This window comes from Dunckerocampus dactyliophorus, chromosome 17 (assembly GCF_027744805.1).
Source record: "Dunckerocampus dactyliophorus isolate RoL2022-P2 chromosome 17, RoL_Ddac_1.1, whole genome shotgun sequence".
Lineage (NCBI taxonomy): Eukaryota > Metazoa > Chordata > Actinopteri > Syngnathiformes > Syngnathidae > Dunckerocampus > Dunckerocampus dactyliophorus.
In genome coordinates this window covers 5,411,223-5,436,287 of record NC_072835.1, presented here as the reverse complement: position 1 = coordinate 5,436,287, position 25,065 = coordinate 5,411,223, and the positions used below count along the sequence as shown (strand labels likewise).

The 25,065-nt window shown below is 39.8% G+C and overlaps 1 protein-coding gene across 3 annotated transcripts in view; it reads left to right on the top strand.

Moving 5' to 3' along the window:
* Nucleotides 1–25,065, top strand: part of LOC129170156 (3'-5' RNA helicase YTHDC2) — a 61,486-nt gene that overhangs the window by 18,229 nt on the left and 18,192 nt on the right. For all 3 annotated transcript variants that reach the window (XM_054757406.1, XM_054757408.1, XM_054757407.1), the window contains 12 exons: nt 3,087–3,222; nt 9,184–9,310; nt 9,384–9,449; nt 11,657–11,835; nt 17,678–17,774; nt 18,136–18,223; nt 18,462–18,542; nt 18,657–18,739; nt 20,043–20,148; nt 23,702–23,815; nt 23,886–24,158; nt 24,396–24,522. In XM_054757406.1, the coding sequence (XP_054613381.1) occupies nt 3,087–3,222; nt 9,184–9,310; nt 9,384–9,449; nt 11,657–11,835; nt 17,678–17,774; nt 18,136–18,223; nt 18,462–18,542; nt 18,657–18,739; nt 20,043–20,148; nt 23,702–23,815; nt 23,886–24,158; nt 24,396–24,522 (1,477 nt within the window). The remainder of the gene's footprint in view (nt 1–3,086; nt 3,223–9,183; nt 9,311–9,383; nt 9,450–11,656; nt 11,836–17,677; nt 17,775–18,135; nt 18,224–18,461; nt 18,543–18,656; nt 18,740–20,042; nt 20,149–23,701; nt 23,816–23,885; nt 24,159–24,395; nt 24,523–25,065) is intronic.

The window sequence follows — 25,065 nt, the reverse complement described above, 5'->3', positions numbered from 1 at the left end:
AGAGGTAACTCTTTATTTCTTCAAGCAGACTAACAACACAGCTCACAATGAACTTCTCAACCCCATTGAAATCGCGGGAGGTCACCACTTCACATACCAGTCCTACTCATGTCGTCATAAAAGAGCTAAAACATCACATAGCAACGCAATAGGTGGATAACAACAAGACACTACCAATGAATAATGCAGAAAAATAACCAACTATCTGAGCTCTAAGCATGTACTTAGCAGCCATTTAGAAAAACAGTACAGGAAAGCACGCTGGGAAACAGGAAGTGCTCCCGGCGACGCTACGCTGTATACACCCTGTCTCTGTTATGAAAAAAAACAACAACACACCAATAAAACCTACACACACGTAGTTATGTAGTGTATTGTTAAACTAATGTAGGGGGTCATATTTGAGCTGGACTACATATCTGCAGCGGCGGAGTAAAATGCAATGTTGCTGATTGTCCTTCAACACGTCTTCTTTCAATCAGTTATACAGTTTAGGAATTGCTGTTTGTTACATGTGCATGTACGTTCATGTACGTTCATGTACGTTCTCCCATTGTGCCAAACACAATACTGACACTCAAGCATAATGCCTGCCACAAAACAGGCGGGCATAATATCGAAAATATTTATTACAACAACAGAAAATCTGAAAAATAAGCACCACAACAATATGGAAACGGTGTATTCCATGGGTAGTAGCTCTGGGAGGGAGTTTTGTTGTGGTAATTTCACTTCCTCCTCCTTCTTTTGTCTCTGACTGGTTTCAGTAACGAAAAATGTAAAATAGGATAAATATTCAATAAAACATTCGAGCACCAATATAACACAGGAAATATGCCTTTTAATGTTATTTTTCACATGTGTTTTGGTGTCATGAGCACTTTGAGTCTGCTACGAATGGAGGCTATGCTAAGGATCCTCTGCACATTTGATGGAAGTGCACAGAGAAATGTCGTTGCTGTGACTGCCAAGCAGGGCAGTCTAGTTTGTTTTTTTGGTGTTGAAAGCGGATGCCCCTTGAAACACTGGTGTTACACAAATTACACTCACACTTAAATTTTTTTTTTATTGTTTTACAGCTGACATGACAACCGCGCTATGCGTAATTGACTCACGCTGCAACTGTGTTAGCTAGTTACTGTGCTGCCATCGTTATAGCCTCTGCATCCCTGATTACGGCATGTAGCAAAATGTTAAACTGAACATTTACCTGATAGTTTGGGATTTTGGATCAGATTAGAGGGTTTAGTTGTTTTTTTTTTGTTTTACGATATCCAATCTTTTGAATTTGGCCAGTATTGGACTGACACCAATCCCGACCATCCCTACTGTATGCAGTCGTACCTCGTCACATTGCAAAATTTGTGGCTTCACTCTATCACACTTTTTCAAAAATATATTAATTTAATAAATCATGCTGTATACATACAGTAATGTGAAAAAATTAGGACACCCCATTAAATATTCAGTTATTTATGAAGAAATGTTCACATATCAATGTCTGATCTTGTTTTTCTTTGTCTCTGGAAAAGAAAGTGATTTAATTGCAGGTAAACAACAAAAATTAACATTGTTTTACTCATTAAACAAAATATATCAACAAAAATGCATATTCTAACTGAGGAAAAGGTTAGGACACCCCACCACCTAATTGCTAGTGTTACCCCCTTTGGCTGAAATAACTTCAGTGAGACGCTTTTTGTAGCCATCTACCAGTCTTTGACATCGGTCTGAAGAAAGTTTGCCCCACTCCTCAACGCAGAATATTTTCAGCTGTGAGATGTTTGAGGGGTTTCTTGCATGTACAGCCCGTTTCAAGTCACCCCACAGCATCTCAATGGGATTAAGATCTGGGCTTTGACTCGGCCATTCCAGGACTCTCCATTTCTTCCTTTTCAGCCAGTCCTTGGTGGATTTACTGGTATGTTTTGTGTCACTGTCATGTTGCAGGGTCCAGTTTCGCTTTAGCTTTCATTTTTTCACAGATGATCTCACATGTTCCTCAAGCACCCTCTGATACACGATAGAATTCATGGTGGATTCTATGATGGTGAGCTGGCCAGGTCCTCCTGCAGCAAAGCATCTCCAAACCATGACACTTCCACCTCTATGCTTCACAGTTGGTATGAGGTTCTTTTCCTGGAATGCTGTATTGGGTTTACGCCAAACATGTCCTCTGTGCTGGTGTCCAAATAATTCAATTTTAGATTCATCTGTCCAAAGAACATTATTCCAGAAGTCCTGGTCTTTGTCTACATTCACTCTGGCAAACTTCAGTCTGGCCTTCATGTTCTTCTTGGAGAGCAAAGGTTTCCTCCTTGCACACCTCCCAAGAAGGTTAAACTTGTGAAGTCTCTTTCTGATTGTAGAGGCATGCACTTTCACATCAACAGTAGCAAGAGCCTGCTGTAGGTCCCGTGATGACATTTTAGGGTTTTCGGAGACTTCTTTTAGCATCTTGCGGTCTGCTCTCGGGTGAACTTGCTTGGACGGCCAGACCTGGGCATGTTGGCAGTTGTTTTGAATGTCCTCCACTTGTAGACTATTTTCCGGACAGTGGAATGGCTGATTTTATATTCTTTTGAGATCTTTTTAAATCCCTTACCAGACTCATAAGCGTTTACAATCTTCTTTCTGAAGGCCTCAGACAGCTCCTTTGATCTCACCGTGGTGTTTTCTCTCACTTCAACAGTCATGGGCACACCAAACTAAATGTGAGGTTTAAATAAGGCAAGCCTCCTTCAAAACACTGGGTAATGATGTTCCAATCATGTGCACCTGATCTGATACACTTGTGTGTGATTTTAGCCATTTTAAGTGGGATTGAATGTGGGGGTGTCCTAATTTATTCCTCAACACAAATTGCATTTATTTAAAATTACATTTTACAGAAAGTTATAAAAAATCGTTTTTTTAGTTTTATTTGTTTAGTTCTATTACTTGAATCTCTCAAGATTGTTAAAATTGATATTAAATATCCATATGACCAAATATATTAGAAAACACACAGGCTTCCTTAGGGTGTCCTAATTTTTTCACATGACTGTATTTAACCACTTACTTTTTGCTTTTGTCTCCTGTGACAGAATGTGAATGGCTCAGAGCAGTTGGAGCCATGGCTGCTAAGAGAGATGGATGCCTGCATTTCTAACATTTTCATCAATGATGACCAGGAAGCTTTTATTCAACTTTTCCACCTCATTCTCACTGAAAATGTTAATGGTAGGACGATCAGGCCTGTTGTGCTGTATGAATATCTTAATGAATTGTATACAAATAGAAAACAAATAATGGATGCCAGTGTACATATACTTTGTATATGTTTGCTGGGAAGGAAGTCTTTACAATTAGTTCCACTGCTTTGCTATGCAAATAGCTTTGGCTTTGCTATGCAAATAAATTTAAATATTAGTCAATGACAACACAGCTGAACACAAAATGCAGTTTTTAAATGAAACTTTTCATTATTAAGGGAGAAAAAAATCCAAACCTACATGGCCCTATGTGAAAAACAGATTGCCCTCCTTCCCCCATTTCTAGCCATTTCTTTTTTTTTTTTTTCTCCTGTCCTGTCCAGCCTTTAAGGCAGATAGAATTGTAGATCTAAATGCCCTCAAGTGCTCAACAGATTTACTCTGCCAGGGAGAAGTGTGATATACACTTCCGCTGTTATACAGAATTTATTTGACTTGGATGCTTGTTATTATGCAAATTTGGATCGGCCGGACCAGAGCAGGAGGGGACAGAGAAGAAGAGAAAAGAAAACAGAGGAGGGGTGTGCGGGGATAAGAGAGGGACAAAAAAAAAAAGAAAAAAAGACAGACAAGGACAACAGCAGCAACAACAGTTGTGACAACAACAACAGAAACATACAGGACTACATCAGCAAATGGCTGTGATGACTATAAAGACCATGATGGAAAGGACAAGATAATATCAACAACCACAATGATAATACTGCATTGAAACAGTCACACATAATAGTATTCATGAAATGATTAACTATGATGGCAATCACAATGACAATACTGCATTGAAACAGTCACAAATAATAGTAGTAATGAAATGATTAACTATGATAATCAACAGAGTGACAATAACTATATAATAATAACGCACATCATTGTAAAAACTATAATCATATTGCTGACATCACCGTCGCTGTAATAAAACCGACAAAATAATAACACCCTGGAAATGTGGGGAAGTACTTATGTACTGTGAGTGTGCATATGTAAGTGTGTGCAGGTATCTCTGTACAGTATGTGTGCAAGTCTTCATATATATATATATATATATATATATATATATATATATATATATATATATATATATACACTGCTAAAAAAAAAAATAGAGGAACACTTCAAAAACACATCACATCTAAACTGGGGGAAAAATGATCTTGAATATCTTTCCTGATAATAAGTGGGTGATGTATTAATAACAAAATGATGCCACATAATTTGATAGAAATGAAAATGATCACCCTATAGAGGGGGGAAATCAAAGACACCCCAAAAATGAAAGTGAAAAAATGATGCCGCACACTGGTCCATTTTGCTAAAATGACTCAACTCAAAATGATTCTCAATAGTTTGTGTGGCCCCCACGTGCTTGTACGCATGCCTGACAACGTCGGGGCATGCTCCTAATAAGACTACGGATGGTGTCCTGGGGGATCTCCTCCCAGATCTGGGCCATGGCATCACTGTGGTACCTGGATGCATGGAGGAGATTCCAGGAGACAGGTAGTTACTCCAGGAGAGCTGGACAGGGCCGTAGAAGGTCCTTCATCCCTCAGCAGGATCGGTATCTGCTCCTTTGTGCAAGGAGGAACAGGATGAGCACTGCCAGAGCCCTACAAAATGACCTCCAGCAGGCCACTGATGTGAATGTTTCTGACCAAACAATCAGAAACAGGCTCCATGAGGGTGGCCTGAGGGCCCGACGTCCTGTAGTGGGCCCTGTGCTCACTGCCCAGCACCGTAGAGCTCGATTGGCATTTGCCATGGACCACCAGAATTGGCAACTACACCACTGGTGCCCTGTGCTCTTCACTGATGAGAGCAAGTTCAACCTAAGCACATGCAACAGACGTGAAAGGGTCTGGTGATGCCGTGGAGAACGTTATGCTGGCTGCAACATGATTCAGCATGACCGGTTTGGAGGTGGGTCAGTGATGGTCTGAGGAGGCATATCCCTGGAAGGACGCACAGACCTCTACAGGTTAGATAATGGCACCCTGACTGCTATTAGGTATCGGAATGAAATCCTTGGACTCATTGTCAGAACCTACGCTGGTGCAGTGGGACCTGGGTTCCTCCTGGTCCACGACAATGCCCGACCTCATGTGGCTAGTGTATGCAGGTAGTTCCTGGAGGATGAAGGAATTGATACCATTGACTGGCCCCCACGTTCACCTGACCTCAACCCAATAGAACACCTCTAGGACATTATGTTTAGGTCCATCCGGCGCCACCAAGTTGCTCCTCAGACTGCCCAGGAGCTCATTGATGCCCTGTTTAGATCTTATGTGTTTTTGAAGTGTTCCTCTAATTTTTTTGAGCAGTATATAAAGGTGCAAGAATGTGTGAGCGTGTAATTGTCACTGAGAATGCATGAGAGGAAAGGGTCCCCCCTCCACCACCCAGAGAGCCCCGCCCCAAATAGCCAGGCCGAGCCCCCACCGCCAGAAATCCGCCAGGCCCACAGCGAACCACAGTGAGAGCCATTATCCACAAATGGCAAAAACATGGAACAGTGGTGAACCTTCCCAGGAGTGGCCGCAAAAACAAAATGACCCCAAGAGCACAACAAGAACTCATCCAAAAGGTCATAAAAGACCCCACAACAACATCCAAAGAACTGCAGGCCTCCCTTGCGTCAGTTAAGGCCAGTGTTTATGACTCCACCATAAGAAAGACACTGGGCAAAAACGGACTGCATGGCAGAATTCCAAAATGAAAACCACTGCTGAACAAAAAGAACATTTGGTTGGGCAGAAAACATTTGCCAGAAAACATCTTGATGATCCCCAAGACCTTTGTGAAAATACTCTGTGGTCTCACGAGACAAAAGTTGAACTTTTTGGAAGGTGTATGTCCCATTACATCTGGTGTAAAAGTAACGCCGCATTTCAGAAAAAGAACATCATACCAACAGTAAAATATGGTGGTGGTAGTGTGATGGTCTGGGGCTGTTTTGCTGCTTCAGGACCTGGAAGACTTGCTGTGATAAATGGAACCATGAATTCTGCTGTCTCCCAAAAAATCCTGAAGGACAATGTCCGGCCATCTGTTGGTGACCTCAAGCTGAAACCAACTTGGGTTCTGCAGCAGGACAATGATCCAAAACACACCAGCAAGTCCACCTTTGAATGGCTGAAGAAAAACAAAATGAAGACTTTGGAGTGGCCTAGTCAAAGTCCTGACCTGAATCCTATTAAGATGGATTAAGATGCTGTAGCATGACCTTAAAAAGGCGGTTCATCCTGGAAACCCTCCAATGTGGCTGAATTACAACAATTCTGCAGAGAGACTCATTACAAGTTATTGCAAACGTTTGATTGCAGTTGTTGCTGCCCAACCAGTTATTAGGTTTAGGGGGAAATCACTTTTTCACACAAAGCCAATGTAGGTTAGGATTTTTTTTCGACCCTTAATAAAAAGTGTCATTTAAAAACTGCATTTTGTGTACAGTTGTGTTGTCATTGACTAATTTTGAAATTTGTTTGATCTGAAAATTTAAGGGAAAAAAAAGAAATCAGGAAGTGGGGCAAACATTTTTTCACACCAGTGTATACATACAGCAACCCAAATGTTATAAGTGGTGCTGAACTTTCCAGAATGTTATTTTAATTTTTTATTTTGACAGGACCAAGCCCTATACGATTTTTGTTAGTGATCATGATCGATGGCCACACAGTGGCCTAGTGGTTAGCTTGTTGGCCACGCAGTCAGGAGATCAGGAAGATCTGGGTTCGAATCTCCGTTGGGCATCTCCGTGTGGAGTTTGCATGTTCTCCCCATGTGTGGGTTCTCTTAGGGTACTCCAGTTTCCTCCCACGTTCCAAACACATGAATGTTTTTTTAATTGGCGACCCTAAATTGTCCATAGGTATGAACGTGAGTGTGAATGATCGGTTGTCTATATATGCCCTGCGATTGGCTGGCGACCAGTCCAGGGTGTACCCCTCCTCTCTCAGCTGGGATAGGCTCCAGCATACCCGTGACCCTCATGAGGATAAGCGGCATACAAGATGGATGGATGGATGGATGGATCATGATTGACTGCAGCTGAGCGTTTGTCTTTGGCAGCATGAAAGGTTTGTTTGACAGTACTTATTGGATCAAGCAATACTCAGAAGAATGGGAATGTCCAAGTAAGTCAGTGAAAATCTAAGAAGGAGAAATGTAGATTTACACAAGTTGTGAAAGTCTTCTGGAGACATTTCTAAACAACTGCACATTCCAACATCATCACTTCAAACAATTGTACAAGTTATACCACCATACCAAGGTGTGGAAGAAGACCCTACGTCGACCCCTCAGGTTGGTTAGGATGTTGAGGAACAATTCAGGAAGCATCAAGACTCAATCCTGCCATGAAGTGTAAAGTGTTGGAACACCAGTGCCACTGTCCACACTGAAGACACTTTTACATCACCATGGACTGACAGGATGCTGACCCATAAAGAAGACCCTGCTACAAAATCAAGACCTTCAATCTCAACTGAAATATACAGCTGTCCACATGGACAATCCAAAGTTTGATGTTCAGGCCAGACAAAGATAGACTTCCCTGTCCACAATAACAAGAACTATGTTTGTCGGAATCAAGGTGAGGTTTTCAAACGTAAGAACACTGCAACAACTGTCATCTGGAGATGTTTTACTGCCAGTGGTACTGATATAAAGTTGATGGAATCATGAAGAACTACTACCTCCTAATTCTTTACCTTCATCTCAAATCAACTAAATGACTGAAACTTGGACACAATTAGATGTTCCAACAGGACAAATCAAAACAGGTTTTGGAATGGATAAAGCAGACTAACATTAACCTTAGGGAATGGCTTCCCAAAGTTCTGCCCTCCAGCCTAGAACATTTGTGTATTATGTTTAAAAGTCAGTTCTGTGCCTGGAAACCAACCAATTGAAACAAACTACCAATTCTACCAACAAGAGTGGTCAAATATCTGGCCAGAAAGTACAATTTGAGGTGAAACTTGCTAAGGGACGTTTCACCAAGTATTAATGGGGTTGTATGCATATTGGATATTTGAGCCTGTATGTTTAGTTTTTACTAGAGGTGTGGACCCGTCACGCAACTTGATAATATCATGAAAGACTTGCAACTCGACTTTTGTCTGATGATTTCAAAATGCTTGAGATATTCAGTGACTGTGCTGAGTAAAATGTGTCCTCATTCAAAGTTTTCAACTAATGCAGGGGTGTCCAAACTTTTCCCAGGGCGGGCCGCATGCGGTAAAATCAAAGGATATGGTGAAACATTGATATTTTACATTTTGTAAACCAACCCATGTAGATACGCTAACAAGTTAGATATTTGCAGAAAAAAATGCATCATCTTTGCATTGTAGGTGAAAACGTGGGTTATTACTTTTCTCCACTACTGGTTTTTCCATTTTTCAGTCGTTTTTGAATTTTGAAAATTTTTCAACTGTCTTCTTTTTGTTCCCAAACTCTGATTTTATTCTCGTATTATTTTGACTTTATTCTCGTAATATCACAACTTTTCCCCAGCCTAATGTTCCAAAAATTGCAGCTTTCTTTCTTTTGCTGCCAATATTTGCATATATTAAAGTACATTTGTGTTCTCGTAGTTTTACAAAGTTCTGCTTGTACATTTTTTTTGTCATAATGGTACAAATTTTTTACATTAATATTATGACGTTATCGTAATATTTCTACTTCATTCTATTAAAATAACTGCTTTTTCCAATTTTTCTAGTTGTTTTTGTTAGTTTTCTTGTTTATTTGTATTTTTTAAATGTCTTGAGGACTGATAAAAAGCAGTCGCAAGCCACAAATGGTCCCTGGGCTGCACTTTGGATACCCCTGAACTAACGTGATTATTATTATGTAATTCCCAGCAAGACAAAAATAATATAAATACATATGAAAAGTTGTTTCTTCGTGCTTGTCTTCATGTGCTTAGTGGACTACATGCACAGTGAAACAGGAGCAACACCGCTGATGGTGGCAGCAGGTCGAGGGTTCCTCACTGAGATGGAGCAGTTGCTTAGCATGGGGGCTGATGTCAACCTAAAGGCTTCCAACGGATGGTAAAGCATCTATACTGACTTAAGATGTAGTCGTACAACCTTGTCAAACTAAATTCTTTTTATTTTCTTATAGGACTGCTTTAGACTTTGCTCAACATTTCCAGCAAGCCGAGGCTGTAGATCTTCTCCAGTCCTCAATGTGAGTATCATGTTCACTTAGGAACACCGACACAAACGCGTGCACACATGCATGAAAAATATGAATATTAATTTACTTGTAGAGCGCTTTAACAACAAAGCAAACACAGGTTTAAGAATCAAATGAAGCAGGAAACAAGTGGGACTTCAGCTTGGCCTTAAAAACTTCTGCAGTGGTGCTGTCTGATGGCCACAAATTGTCTGTTTTGCTGTATTAACAGGAAATGCCTTGATAACTAGCTCCTAATAGTAACAAGCCAGGCTCCAAGTTTGGTTATCTGATCTGACTGATCCTCAAAGACAATGGGAAAATATACAATTGCACATTATCAGCATAAAAATGAGAAGCAATGCCAAAGAACGAAGTAGCTGTCCCAGCAGTGCCAAATGGAGTGAGAATAAATTAAAACTACTTGCACACCCTATTTTTGTTTTTAGAACTCGTTGAAGATGTATTATTTTCCCATCCTGGAAAAAGAATGGTTTTAAATGAATCATTAAGAGTCCCATGTTGGCATGACATTCATTGCCGTGATGAGTGCATGTAATACCCTAGTCCAGGGGTCACCAACACTGTGCCCGCGGGCACCAGGTAGCCCCCCACGACCACATGAGGCGCCCGCAGGCCTGTTTTTCATTCAGGTTTTCAGTTAATAATGTGAGAACACTACAAAGAAATGTATTCTGAAACACAAAATGTGAGTTGTGGATACCAGCATTTTGTGAATGTTTTGGTAAAACAAGCATATTTGCTTTGTTTGGGTTGAAATAAGGTATGAAAATCATTTCTACAAAAATGAGTAGCTCGTGGCCATTTTCATTTTCTAAAAGTAGCTCTCGCAAGAAAAAACGTTGGTGACCCCTGCCCGAGTCACACTAGAGGCGGAATGAGCCAGAAAGCTGTCAGAATGAAAATGGTATACATTTTGGGGTTTTTGTTTTGTTTATTTCTGCGTATTCAAAGTGCATTGTAAAAATTCTGACTACATTCTGAGTGCATTGAAAATATTACGGCCCATTCTTGTAGCCAGCCCGAATGTTTTTAGCATGCTAAAGTGCTAAAAGTGGGAAAATATTGAACAGCAATTGAAAGATATTCTAACTGCACTTTGACTGCATTCTAAATATTCATACGGTAGTCTAAATATTCTTAAACAGCACTCCAAACATTCTGATTGTCTTTAAATGTTTTTAACTTCAACTGCGGCAGCCGGCATGGACAGCGCAGAGGTCCTGAAAACAATGGAGAAATAGAGTGAGAATAACAGTGGCCCTAAAACAGATCATCATCTAATTTGCACAATGGGCGATGCTGCATTTGCATGTAATTGTAATGAACGTTGTAGGAGAGAGGAATAACATTGTGGGAGACAAATGAACTTTATTCTGTCTCTTCTGTTTGTTGTTGTTGTTTTTTTTTAATATCACAACAAGACTGAGCCGCCTGTCAGTGCTTTGAGATGGGGAAGGTGCCCAGAGCAGCACCCGCTGCTCATTGAGACGAGTGATACGTGCCAACAAATTTTTTACAACAAAAATTCATTCATTCCGTCAGCAGAGCAGAAAAACATACTTAATGCATCTGACTTGCAGCTCAACAGCTGTCAAAAAAAGCTGGCTTTTCCTGTATGGAAGGACGGCAGTGACAAGCACCATTCAGTTCACGCAGACCTTCACCTATCAGGATGAAGTGAGAACTGCAAGCACCTCCTTGTGTGCCATTTTTGTGTATGTTATTGTTGGATTAGCAAGAATAACGATGCCATCCTTACATTAAAGACGTTACACAGGCTGTAAAAAGTCATGGTGTATCATACATGTTTCTGCAACATTATATTATTGGCCACATGCTGACAAACGTGGCAAAAACTGGCAGGCGCCATGATCCAACTCAGTGCACACACTGAGTGCACTCAAGATGGTAGGCAGGGCTTGCGCATAAGCGGCGACTTCATCTTAGGTTTCTACCCTGATCAGGAAATGTACAAATGCAGCCACTTTTACTTAAAACGTGAAAAACAATTGGACTCAGAGAGAAACAGAGCCTCACCTGCCTCCCCTGACTGCACGTCACTGATGGCAAACTACAGTATGTCCAGACATGACAAAGTAAATATGCCCTCTTATACAACCTCAACCTGGTTACTCATATTGTGTGACCTTGTGTGGAAAAGCCCTGAATTACATGTTCGCTTTCACATTTTACAGTCCCTTGGGAGCGATGCATAGCCGGGATGAGCTTGCTCTGGTTCAGTGTGCCACTGCTGAGTTGAGAACCGAAGACCAGGAGGTCCTCACACTGTATCATGGCAACTTTGATGATGAGTTTGTGGATCTAGATCTCATCATGGACCTGCTGTACAAGATTTGCTCAACCATGAGTGATGGTGTGGTTCATTACTTACCTCTTTACTAGCCCTTAAACAAAACAATTCATATTACATATCAGACTTCAAATATGGCAATAAATAATAATGCATAGTTTGGGCTGTCAAAAATAATGCGTTAACTAAATTAGGACTAAACTAAATAGTTTAATTAATTTTGTTTTTAGCGTGATTAACGCATGAAAGCAGGCTGAGGCACAGTATAACATCCCCACAGAGTCTGACGCTCTTTAATAAGTTAACACATCAACAGCAGTGCTATTCCTAACACTATACAGCCTTGATCAAAATTTTAAGAGCAGTTGAAAAATTGCAAGAAATTACATTTTGCACTTTTGAATCTTAAGAGGTTCTAAGTAGAGCTTTAAAATGCAAAAAAGAAATGGGAGTGAACAAAAAAAATTGACGAAGCAATTTATTGTGAACAAGCATCAACGTGAAATAGGCTGTTCATCAGCTGATCAAAGGTGTAAGGCTGTAGCTAAAAAAAAAAACCCAGAAACCCCCCTAATATACATATAAATATATAAAATACATTTTTCTAAAATAAAATGTTCATAAAAGGACTCCTTAATGAGTAGCTGCATCATTCTTGTTAATCAGCTGAAAAATGGGTTTGAGCAAGCTTGATGCCAGTGTTTCCAGGAGGCTAGTGGGAATGTTGCTCCAGGTGGTGAAGATGGCTTCACGGTGGGCACCCACTGTCTGGAACTGTTGTCCATTTTTGTAAACTTCCCTTGCCATCCGTCCCCAAATGTTCTCAGTTGGATTTAGATCAGGGGAACATGCAGGATGGTCAAAAAGAGTGAGCTTATTCCTCTGGAAGAAGTCCTTTGTGAAGTGCGGCGTTGCCCTGTTGAAAAAGCCAGTCATTACCACAAAGACCTTCAGTCATGAGGGATGCCCCCTACAACATCTACACATAGCCAGCTGCTGTTTGATGCCCCTGCACAACCTGAAGCTTCATTCATCTGTGTAGGCTCTCAGTCGTACAGGAGTTGTCCATCAAGGAAAAGGCTTCTTGAGACGTCATCTGTACTTCTGTGAAGAAGGTGTCGGACATTTCGCTCCTCATCCGAAGAGCTTCGTCAGCGAACTAATAAGTGCTGGTAGCTTAGGCCTTCAATACAGTAAGAGTGGGCGGAATTGGTGTGCCAACACCCTCCTACTATTGGTTCCTTACACTAAGCCTGAGCGGAGTAGTGGTATAATCTTATCCTGCTGTTAACACCTCCGATAAAAGGGAAGTGTCGCTCCCTGAATTGGGTATGAACGACTCTGATACTGGCTCGTTAGCATCTATTGTTCTGGCTCGGCCCTGGCTTCACCTCATTTTGCTCTTAGTCTTGCAAATGCTACTCTTACTGTATTTAAGGCCTAAGCTACCAGCACTTATTAGTTCGCTGACGAAGCTCTTCGGATGAGGAGCGAAACGTCCGACACCTTCTTCACAGAAGTACAGATGACGTCTCAAGAAGCCTTTCCTGAAGCTTCATTGTTCCCTTGAAGGAAAAAGAAGCCCAGATCATGATGGTGCCCCCTTCACCGTATGGAAAACATCTCAGTGGAATCTCCTTATCATGCCAGTAATTTCGGAAGCCATCAGAACCGTCAAGGTTAGATTTTTTTCCTCATCAGAGAATAAAACTTTCTTCCACCTTTCAGTGTCCCATGTTTGGTGCCCGTGCAAATTCCAAACGGGCAATTTTGTGGCCTTGAAGGAGACGAGGCCCTTGAAGATGTTTTTTGTTTTTTAAAGCCTTCTCTCGCTGTTGCCGTCTGATGGTTATGACGGACAGCAAATGGGATCCTCTGGCTCAGGGCCGGTGCCATTGTTTTAAGTCAAGCACTTGACTTTTTTGTTACATAACCCTCAAGATCTTTGAAGAAGTTTCAAATGACTGTCTTACTGCGTCCAACCACAGCAGCCATTGTTCCAAGACTTTGGCTTTTAAAGGCTGTGATCTTAAACTTTTGATTAGCCGATGAACAGCCTCTTTCACTTTAATGGATGTTTGCAATATATTACTTGCCCAAAAATGTTTTTGTCTCACTCCCATTTCTTGCATTTTCTACTTACAACCTCCTTAAGATCTAACTGTGCAAAATGTAAATTCTTGATAGTTTTCAACTGGTCTTAAGATTTTGATCAGGAGTGTTTGTATCTCACAAACACGTCTTTCCTCAAGAACAACAGTCTGCCACACTGACATGAGGTGCATTCACTGACAACCTGAGCATCAGAACAAAGTATTATGTGTGTACGTGTGGTCTCAATAAATAGAAAGACAAAGAAAAACAATAAGTGGCTATTCTTAGCACTTAAACTCAAAGTAACTCTTGATGTAAAACATAATCAATAAAACTCGCTTATTTGGAATAATGACGATAATAATGGTTTCTATGTGTCAGCGCAAGACCTAACTAGCACTGCTTGGAAATACACTAAGCAACCCCTCATTGCTCATAACAAGACTGTTAAAATGAGATTCAATTGAAACGAGACTAGTGAAACGTGTGGTATCTTTAAGCTTGATTTAAGTTTTCTGTTCATTTAGAGCTGTTAATACAAATATACTGTGTGTGTATATATATATATATATATATATATATATATATATATATATATATATACACTCCTGATCAAAATCTTAAGACCAGTTGAAAAATTGCTAGAATTATCATTTTGCATATTTGGCTCTTAATTTGGTTCTTGGGTTTTAAGTAGAGCTACAATATGCAAAAACAAGAAGGGGGAGTGAGACAAAAAAACACTTTGAAAAAGTAATTTATTGAAAACAATTAAACTGAAATAGGCTGTTTATCAGCTGATCAAAAGTTTAAGACCATCGATCAAAAAATAACAAAAAACTCTCCAAACCAGAAAAAATGTTTTTCTCAGTAGGATTCAGTAATGAGTAGCTCCACCGTTCTTGTTAATTACTTCAAAAACTGGTTTGGGCATGCTTGATGCGAGTGTTTCCAGGAGGCTAGTGGGAACATTGCTCCAAGTGGTGAAGATGGCTTCACCAAGGGCATCAACTGTCTGGAACTGATGGCCATTTTTATAAGCTTCCCTTGTCATCCATCCCCAAATGTTCTCTATGGGATTTTAATGAGGGGAACATGCAGGATGGTCCAAAAGAGTGATGTTATTCTCCCTGAAGAAGTCCTTGGTCAAGCAAGCATTGTGAACTGCAGCGTTGTCCTGTTGAAAAACCCAGCTGTTACCACACAGACGAGAGCCCTCAGTCACGAGGGATGCCCGCTGCAACGTCTGCACGTAAGCATTCGCCATTTGACCGCCCTGCACCACCTGAAGCATTTTGAGCAGATTTTGGCTTTTATAGCCTGTGGTCTTAAGCTTTTGATCAGGTGATAAATGTATTTCAGTTTTTTGTTGTTGTTGTTGTTCCAAATGTTCCAAATGTTTTTTGCTCACTCCCCCTTCTTGCTTTTGCATATTGTAGTGCAACTTAAAACCTCATTAAGATCCAAATGTGCAAAATGCAAATTCTAGCAATTTTTCAACTGGTCTTAAGATTTTGATCAAGGCTGTATAGTGTTAGGAATAGCACTGCTGTTGATGTGTTAACTTATTAAAGAGCGTCAGACTCTGTGGGGATGTTATACTGTGCCTCAGCCTGCTGTCATGCGTTAATCACTCTAAAACCAAAATTAAACTATTTAGTTTAGTTCTAATTTAGTTAACGTATTATTTTTGACAGCCCAAACTATGCATTATTATTTTTTTGCCATATTTGAAGTCTGATATGTAATATTATATAAGATTTTGATCAGGAGTGTATGTGTATATACACTGCTCAAAAAAATTAGAGGAACACTTCGAAAACAAATCAGATCTAAACTGGGGGGAAAATGATCTTGAATATCTTTCCTGATAATAAGTGGGTGATGTATTAGTAACAAAATTATGCCACATAATTTGATAGAAATGAAAATGATCACCCTATAGAGGGGGGAAATCAAAGACACCCCAAAAATGAAAGTGAAAAAATGATGCAGCACACTGATCCATTTGGCTAAAATGTCATTGTAGCAACTCAAAATGATTCTCAGTAGTTTGTGTGGCCCCCACGTGCTTGTACGCATGCCTGACGTCGGGGCATGCTCCTAATGAGACTACGGATGGTGTCCTGGGGGATCTCCTCCCAAATCTGGACCAGGGCATCACTGCGGGACCTGGACGCATGGAGGAGATTCCAGGAGACAGGTAGTTATTCCAGGAGAGCTGGACAGGGCCGTAGAAGGTCCTTCATCCCTCAGCAGGATCGGTATCTGCTCCTTTGTGCAAGGAGGAACAGGATGAGAACTGCCAGAGCCCTACAAAATGACCTCCAGCAGGCCACTGGTGTGAATGTTTCTGACCAAACAATCAGAAACAGGCTCCATGAGGGTGGCCTGAGGGCCCGACATCCTGTAGTGTGCCCTGTGCTCACTGCCCAGCACCGTAGAGCTCGATTGGCATTTGCCATGGACCACCAGAATTGGCAACTACACCACTGGTGCCCTGTGCTCTTCACTGATGAGAGCAAGTTCAACCTGAGCACATGCAACAGACGTGAAAGGGTCTGGAGATGCTGTGGAGAACGTTATGCTGCCTGTAACATCATTCAGCATGACCGGTTTGGAGGTGGGTCAGTGATGGTCTGGGGAGGCATATCCCTGGAAGGACGCACAGACCTCTACAGGTTAGATAATGGCACCCTGACTGCTATTAGGTATTGGGATGAAATCCTTGGACCCATAGTCAGAACCTACGCTGGTGCAGTGGGACCTGGGTTCCTCCTGGTCCACGACAATGCCCGACCTCATGTGGCTAGTGTATGCAGGTAGTTCCTGGAGGATGAAGGAATTGATACCATTGACTGGCCCCCACGTTCACCTGACCTAAACCCAATAGAACACCTCTGGGACATTATGTTTAGGTCCATCCGGCGCCGCCAGGTTGCTCCTCAGACTGTCTAGGAGCTAATTAATGCCCTAGTCCAGATCTGGGAGGAGATCCCCCAGGACACCATCCGTAGTCTCATTAGGAGCATGCCCTGACGTTGTCAGGCATGCGTACAAGCACGTGGGGGCCGCACAAACTACTGAGAATCATTTGGAGTTGCTACAATGACATTTTGGCAAAATGGACCAGTGTGCTGCATCATTTTTTCACTTTCATTTTTGGGGTGTCTTTGATTTCCCCCCTCTATAGGGTGATCATTTTCATTTCTATCAAATTATGTGGCATCATTTTGTTACTAATACATCACCCACTGATTATCAGGAAAGATATTCAAGATCATTTTTCCCCCAGTTTAGATCTGATGTGTTTTCGAAGTGTTCCTCTAATTTTTTGAGCAGTATATATATATATATGCACATACAGTCATGGAAAAAATGATTAGACCACCCTTGTTTCTTCAGCTTATTGATCCATTTTAATGCCTGGTACAACGTAAATGTGTTGTGTGTGTATATGTGTGTGTGTGTGTGTGTGTGTGTGTGTGTGTGTGTGTATATGTGTGTGTATATATATATATATATATATATATATATATATATGTGTGTGTGTGTGTGTGTGTGTATGTGTATTTATGTGTGTGTGTGTGTGTGTGAAATGAAAAAATGAGCGTCTTTCAGACGTAGTTGCAAATGGTGATTAATCCTGATTAATTCATTTGAAACTTGTGATTAATCTGATTAAAATCTGTAATCATTTGACAGCCTTAATAATAAATATAAAACAATGAATAATAAATGTGTATACATAAAGATATACACAAACAATCAATAGTCATGTAGCTGAATTTCTTATTTTTTCTGTCTTCAGGCGCAGTACTTATTTTTCTTCCTGGATATAATGAGATTGTGTCACTCAGGGACCGCATCCTCTATGATGACAAGAGATTCCAGGGATTCTCCCAAAGGTGATGTGAAGTATTTTGTCCATTAGAATTATGTGAATGGGATGTATTATGTTTTATTTTCTTAGTCGTATTGCCCTTATTCTAAAAAGTCTTTGTTGTTTACTACGTATTTGCTCTGCTGATGAATATTTTTTCTAGTGAAGCCAAGCGGTGTTTGATTAAGTCAAACAATGTTACTGTTACCCAATATAGGATTTGATTGCATAGCAGGTAGCTTTCATTAGACTGATCTGATCTGATCTACAGTATATTTAGACCTGAGAAATCAATTAATTAGGATGGTAATATACCACTTCTATTGGCTCAGAACTTACTCATTAGAGCAGTCACATGGCGTGTTTGACTCTCTTTTGTTTTTTAGGTACCAGGTGTTCACACTCCATTCCGACATGCCAAGCACGGAGCAGAAAAAAGCAATGAAGACCTCCCCGCCTGGCATTAGGAAGATCGTAAGTCCCTGTTGCTATATTTATTATCAGTCCAGCACCCTTGTAAGGATTTTATTGAAGTGTTCACTTGGGTCATGAGATTGTTGAACACAGGATTGTTTTTCAGTCCATTTTCGTGTTTGCGCTCCATCCGCAACTTGTACGTCATAGTAAAACTAAATAATTTTTCTTTTCACAATCATCTTGACCTCTCCCCCACAAATGGACATGTTTGTATAAGTATTTTGTCCTTTTTCAGATTCTTTCCACCAACATTGCTGAGACAAGCATCACCATCAATGATGTGGTTTTTGTCATTGATTCTGGAAAAGTCAAAGAGGTACAGTCTCCATGGAAGACTCTGACTTCCCCAGAATAATAACATTACAGCATTAACATAACAGTAAATGTCTTGCCTGTAATCACTACTAAACAAGTGACTCTGCTTTTGTAGAAGTCCTTTGATACCGTCAGCCGTGTATCGATGTTAAAAACAGTTTGGATTTCAAAAGCCAGTGCTCTTCAACGAAAAGGAAGGTAACAGAACTAATGTCCCTATTTAGAATGTGTGTCTTAGGCTAGTATGGAAAATAACTGAAAACATTTTTTAACCCAAAGTGAGTTACAGTATTGTATATTCCATATTAACATAAAAAAGCTGCAAAGGAGTCTCACCAGTGCCTCACCAGCCATGAACTTCACCACATGTCACTGCTAACTAACAAGCATTGTGACCCCCACAGAGTAGTTATCTGCCCCTGACACACACAAATAAGTCCTGTCCCTTTACTCCTAATCTCAACTCATTATGTGGATAAAAGACACCTGTCACACGAACACCCTCTTCCATTCAAACCCCTCCACCACCATGGGCAAGACCAAAGAGCTGACCTCAGGGACAAGACTGTTGACCGGCACAAGACTGGAATGGACTACAAGAGCAATAAAAATACATTTAGTGAAAAAGAGAGCACTATTGATGGTCCAAGATCCAAGAGACCGGCCAATCACCCTCCATGCAAGATTTCACTTGGTGGGGTCAGGATGATTGTGAGAAAGGTGAAGGAGCAACCCATGATGATAAGGTAGGACCTGGTTGATGATGTCAAGGGAGTTGGGAGCACAGTCAGCAAGAAAAGCAGTCCAGTGGCCACAAGGTCCCCCTGCCCAGGAAGACACATGTACAAACCCATCTGAACGTTCAACGTTAAAACACCTGAATGACTTGCACAAGGCTTGGGAGAATGTGATGAAGTGCTTTGCATGCATCAAAGTGGACTCATTCGAGAAATGGAGAATATAAATCCAACAACAGCATTCTGTTTTGGGTAATGTTTCTTTCACCATCAAAATCCCTCCTGAGGTGTGTGCAACCCTGGTGAGCAACCTGAAGAAATGTGTGCTTGCCAACAAGGCTTTCTGCTAAACCTCCTTTTTATCGGAATCAAATACTTATTTACATCAATTAAATACAAATTAATCTATAACCTTTATTTAATATTTTTTATCCGGATATTTTTTACATTCTATCTCTAAAGCTACCATAAAAATGGCATGTTCATTTCTTTGGAAGGGTTAAACTTGCAAAATCAGCAGGGGATTGTCCTCGCCGTGCTCCCCCAGGGGACAGCATTGTCTTCTGTCTTCTGCATCTGTGTGATACTGTAATTGTCAATTCATTTAGGCACACGTCAGCTCACACAGCAATAACTGGTGTCCTTCATGCAGTACATACAAAAAATTCACTTAGAAGTAATTAATGTTTTTGGTGGTGTGAGTGCATCCTTCATTCTCAGTTTCCAGTTATTGCACAGGAACTGAAAGTTTTGCATCTTCACAGAGCCGGGCGCTGCCAGCCAGGGATTTGTTTTCACCTCTTCAGCCAACTAAGGTTCCGCAACATGCAGGAGTTTCAGGTTCCACAGCTGCTGCGGATGCCTCTGCAGGTAACCACATTCACATTTGAACTTTTGTCATAGAATTTTTTGTTACGTGGCATTAGGTGAAACGTTTTACAGATATATTCAAGAAACCACAATGAGGCTTACCTTGAACCGCCAACCTATCAAGTCAAAAGTTAACAATTACTCACAAATGTTGAAGTCCATGTGCTTTTTTTGTACAAGCAACAGTAGCGTAATCGCTCCTTTATTGCGTGATAAGCGAATTTCCACTAAGTAGACTCACTATTAACAAACAGAATATTTTTGTAGTTAGTTAGTATCATTATTATTATGTTGTTGTTATTGTGCCTGTTTTGAGACAAATAATTATAAAATAATAAAAGCCTGTCGTTGGCAATTAAGTGTTTTGTGTGTTACTAGTGCCACCTAGTGAACAGTGTAGACTACAGTTAAACTGTATTAGTATTTCATTTAATTTAGGACATTTTTATGCTTGAAAATGCTGAAAGTTTTCCCTGGAAAATATACAGACACACACATGCGGAATTACAAATAGGATGTTACAGAATTCTCCAGGGAAAACGGCAGGGTTGGGGGAGGGCGTTATCACTTATTCCCGCCATTTTCCTGCAAAATTTCTTATATTTTCAAATTCAAGTGTTTGATACATTTCCACATCTGGAAAAGTATGGAAAATTATTCATGTTTCCAAGACTGTTACCACTTTTCTGTTTTCTACAAGATCAAATTCTGAATAACAAGAAATGAATCGATATGACTGCTAGGGCAGCTAAGATGTTTGTGTGAGAGCACACAGTGGGCGACGCATCCTGGAAAACATTTGGGAAGATTGACGGGTTGAATGGCCGAGACCTCTGCCCTTACACTCCTCCAACTCTTTGTATGAGCTACATCAGTGGGTGCCAAGCTTTTTACAGTGGCGTACGCCTTCAGACATTTGACCTGAAACCATGTACCCCCTGGTATTGATTTAATAGTAATTTCAGGTCAGAATTGTGTATTTTGCATGGTCACATTTTGTATAACGTTTGACATGAGCCTGATAAATGTAAGTAGTCATCCAACATGTCTTTTACAAATATTCAACATAGTTAATTGATTCATTAATTTTAAAGTAATTCTGGGTCAAAATGTGTATTTTGCATGGTTACACGTAAAGCATGGTACATGGTAAAGTTTTACATGAACACTGATAAACAGATAAGTAATTATCCTACCTATCTTTTTTTCCAGTTTGATGTTGGTATTCTTCCGTTTGAATGACTTGAATTTGACCATCACTTTTTTTGTCCACTGACGATCTACGGTTTAAATCTGCATAATAATTTATTACCAAATTGAAGGGTTTTACAAGTTTATCAATCACGATAAAGCAGTATTTGAAGTACAAAAATACATACAACCAACGATAAAGCCACAATCACAATGACAGGTTTTGACCACTGCACCGTACGGGGATTGGAACACCAATATAAATAAAATCTGTGAGATTAAACACTATTAATGCATAAAATAATAATCAAATTTACTTGTTTGTTTATATGATGCACACATAACAATGAACAACATTGTGTGTGCTGTCTTTCTGCTCCGTTCTCATTTGTGGCGTGAAGTGCACTTGTAATTGAGTGTTAGGCACTAATTGTTTTTAATTTTTATTCACATACTCCCTATTACAATTGGCATACCCCACTTTGGGAACCCATCCATTTGTTTTCTCTGCCGCTTATCCTCATTAGGGTCGCAGGTATGCTGCAGCCCATCCCAGCAGACTTCGGGCGAGAGGCAGGGTACACTCTGGACTGATTGCCAGCCAATCGCAGGGCACATAGAGACAAACAATCATTCACACTCACATTCATACCTATGGGCAATTTAGAGTTTCCAATTAACCTAACATGCATGTTTTCTGGAATGTGGGAGGAAACCGGAGTACCCGGAGAAAACCCACGCACGCACACAGCGAACATGCAAACTCCACACAGAGATGCCCAACGGAGATTCGAACACTTTGGGAACCTAGGAGCTACCTTACATAGCTACAATCTTCTGGAATTTATATGGTGACATAATGGCATGCATATTCAGAATAATGAAAACAAACCATTAATTCCATAATTTATTTACATCAGGTGTGTCTAAAGTGTGGCCCTCGGCTGTTTTTAAAACAAAAAAATTGTAATTGGCCCGCTGCACATTCTGAAAATCTAATTTATATAATAATATAATTTAACCAGGAAAATCAGCAGTATTTTACAAGAACAAATTCAAAATATTAAGAGAGAAATTTCTAACAGGATGTTAGAATGAAATCTAATGAGAAAAAGTCTAAATTTTACAAGACTGTTGTAATATTATGAGCAAAAATAATGTAATTTTAGTAGCATAATGTTGAGATATTAAAGAAAAATATGTAATATGAGAAAGAAACAAAACAACAAATACATTTGTCATTTTTTGAAAATTAGGTTGCAGAAAACAGAATGTTATGAGAATAAAGTCAAATTATTATGGGAATAAAATCATTATTACAAGAAGAAAAAACAAGATTTAAATAGTTGGAAAATATTTTTAAAAAACACCAGCAGAAATGGAAAAAACTGCTGAAATTTTTAGAAAGTCAAAATATTAATAGAAAAAGTTGTATTCTAATGAGAAAAAAATAAAATAAACATGTAATATTATGAGGAAAAATAATTTCATTTTAGTTGCATAGAGTTTAAGTATTAAAGAAAAAATGAAAATTTTTAAAAGTCCTAATATTATGAGAAGCAAAACAAGCATATTTACATTTGTATATCTAAAAATTATTAACCAAATACTAAAATAGTTGTTGATGAATTGGATAAACTATTAACCGTTGATTCATTGATTAATTGTTGCACCTCTCATGATACACATCTATTTACTGAGTCTGGAAAAAGTTGTGAATTTTGAATTTTCAAATACGTAGGAACCCTGTTACAAGTATGCTTTTACTTGAAGTTTTGTATTTTCTTTCGAGGACTTTCTATTTTCTCTTAAGACTGGGAGAAAAAATTGCAATGAGAACTTTAAATGCAAAAAGAAGAAACAGGAGCAAGAGGCAAAAAATAGAGATGGCAATTTATTAAACACTGCATTTAATTGAAAAGATCAAGAATTTAAAACCATGGTCTTGAAATGCCAAAATCTGCGCTAAAATCTGCCTTTCATCTAATTGTGTGTCAGACATTCACACTGCCATGACCTCCTGAAAACAAAGGCAAAAGGGCTTTCTGTCTTTGAAAGTGGTTAACAAAAAAATGTGTCTTCACAGATAGTTGGATAGCTGGCTTTTAGCAGAGGTACCATTTTTTGGGGTCTACCATTGACTGTTTTCCCCATCAGTCTCAGGATCCTTCAAATGTCTTACTGCGTCCAACCTTGGCAGCAATGGCGTTTTGCAAAAGACCTTGTTTGTGCGATTTAACAATCCTACCACGTTCACAGCCAGAAAGCTTTTTGCCTTTACCATCAGGAAGGAGGTCGTGACTGTGAATGTGCAGTTACTTTTAACCATGCCATGATGTGTGCATGTTTGTTTGTTTGTTAGGAATTATGTCTGCAGACCAAACTACTGACTCCCTGTCCAATAATGGAATTCTTATCCAAAGCTCCACAACCTCCTCTTTTACATGCTGTAAAGAGTGCTGTGCAGATGCTTAAGGTAACAAATCATATCTCGTGAGACACCACACATGTATACACATTATTTCACCCACATCTTCTCCTTCAAGACAATAGATGCCCTAAACCCAAATGAAGACCTTACTGATCTTGGCTTCCATCTGGCCGATCTACCAGTGGAGCCCCATCTGGGAAAAATGGTGCTGTGTGCGGTGGTGCTCAAATGTCTGGACCCCGTTTTGACCATTGCCTGTACGCTAGGCTATCGGGATCCCTTTGTTCTTCCTGCCCAGGGCTCTCAGAAGAGAGCTGCTCTTCAATGCCGCAAACGTTTCTCTTCCAACACCTTCAGTGACCACATGGCCCTGTTGAGGGCATTCCAGGTAGTTTAAGAGTTCAACCAGCATCCACAAATCATGAGAGGATTTACATGCTAGGAAAGAATGTGTCATTCCCATACTCCACGTAAGGGATAGTTTATTTTTGATTGTGTTTTGGTGGCCGACTTTCTGGAATAAAAATAAACATCAATTGATCAGATAATGATGTGACAAATTATTTTGTTCTTGATGATCTTGGTCTATTTTAACCAATGTTAAAATGATCATTTGTGTTGTTAGGCATGGCAGAAGGCCCGTAATGATGGCTGGGAGAGAGCCTTCTGTGAAAAGAACTTTTTATCCCAAGCCACCATGGACATGATTCTTGGCATGAGAACACAACTAATGGGACAGCTTCGCGCTATTGGTCAGTACACTTTTATTCTCTTTAGAACAGGGGTGGGAAAACTTTTGGGCAAGATGGCATCATCATCTAATTTGCCATGACGCATGTGCATGTAATTTTTTAAAAGTATTGAAAAGGTCTTAAAAGTCTTTAAATTTGTTCTCAAAAAATGTGCAGAATTTTTATGCCTTTTTGCTCCATTTTTCCATTCTTGCCGTGTATTTTGTTTATTTTATTTCTACAATGTGCCATGAGCCCATTAAAAAAAAAAAATAAAAAAAGGAAGCCACAGCCACAAATACACTGCAAAAACAGCCATACTTGAAAGAAGCCTAAATTATCTTAGAATGAGACAATTATTTCAAGCAAAAAAATTCTGCCAATGAGGTAGGCAAAATTTGCTTGTCTAGAATTTTTATAACGAGAATATTTTTCTTGTGAGTTTTAAGAATATAATGAGTCCTAAAATAAGCAAGTTGTTCTTAATCACATAGCTAGATTTAAGTAAAATGTTCTTATTACAAGGTAAGAAGTAAGCCAAATACTATACTGTACTATACTATA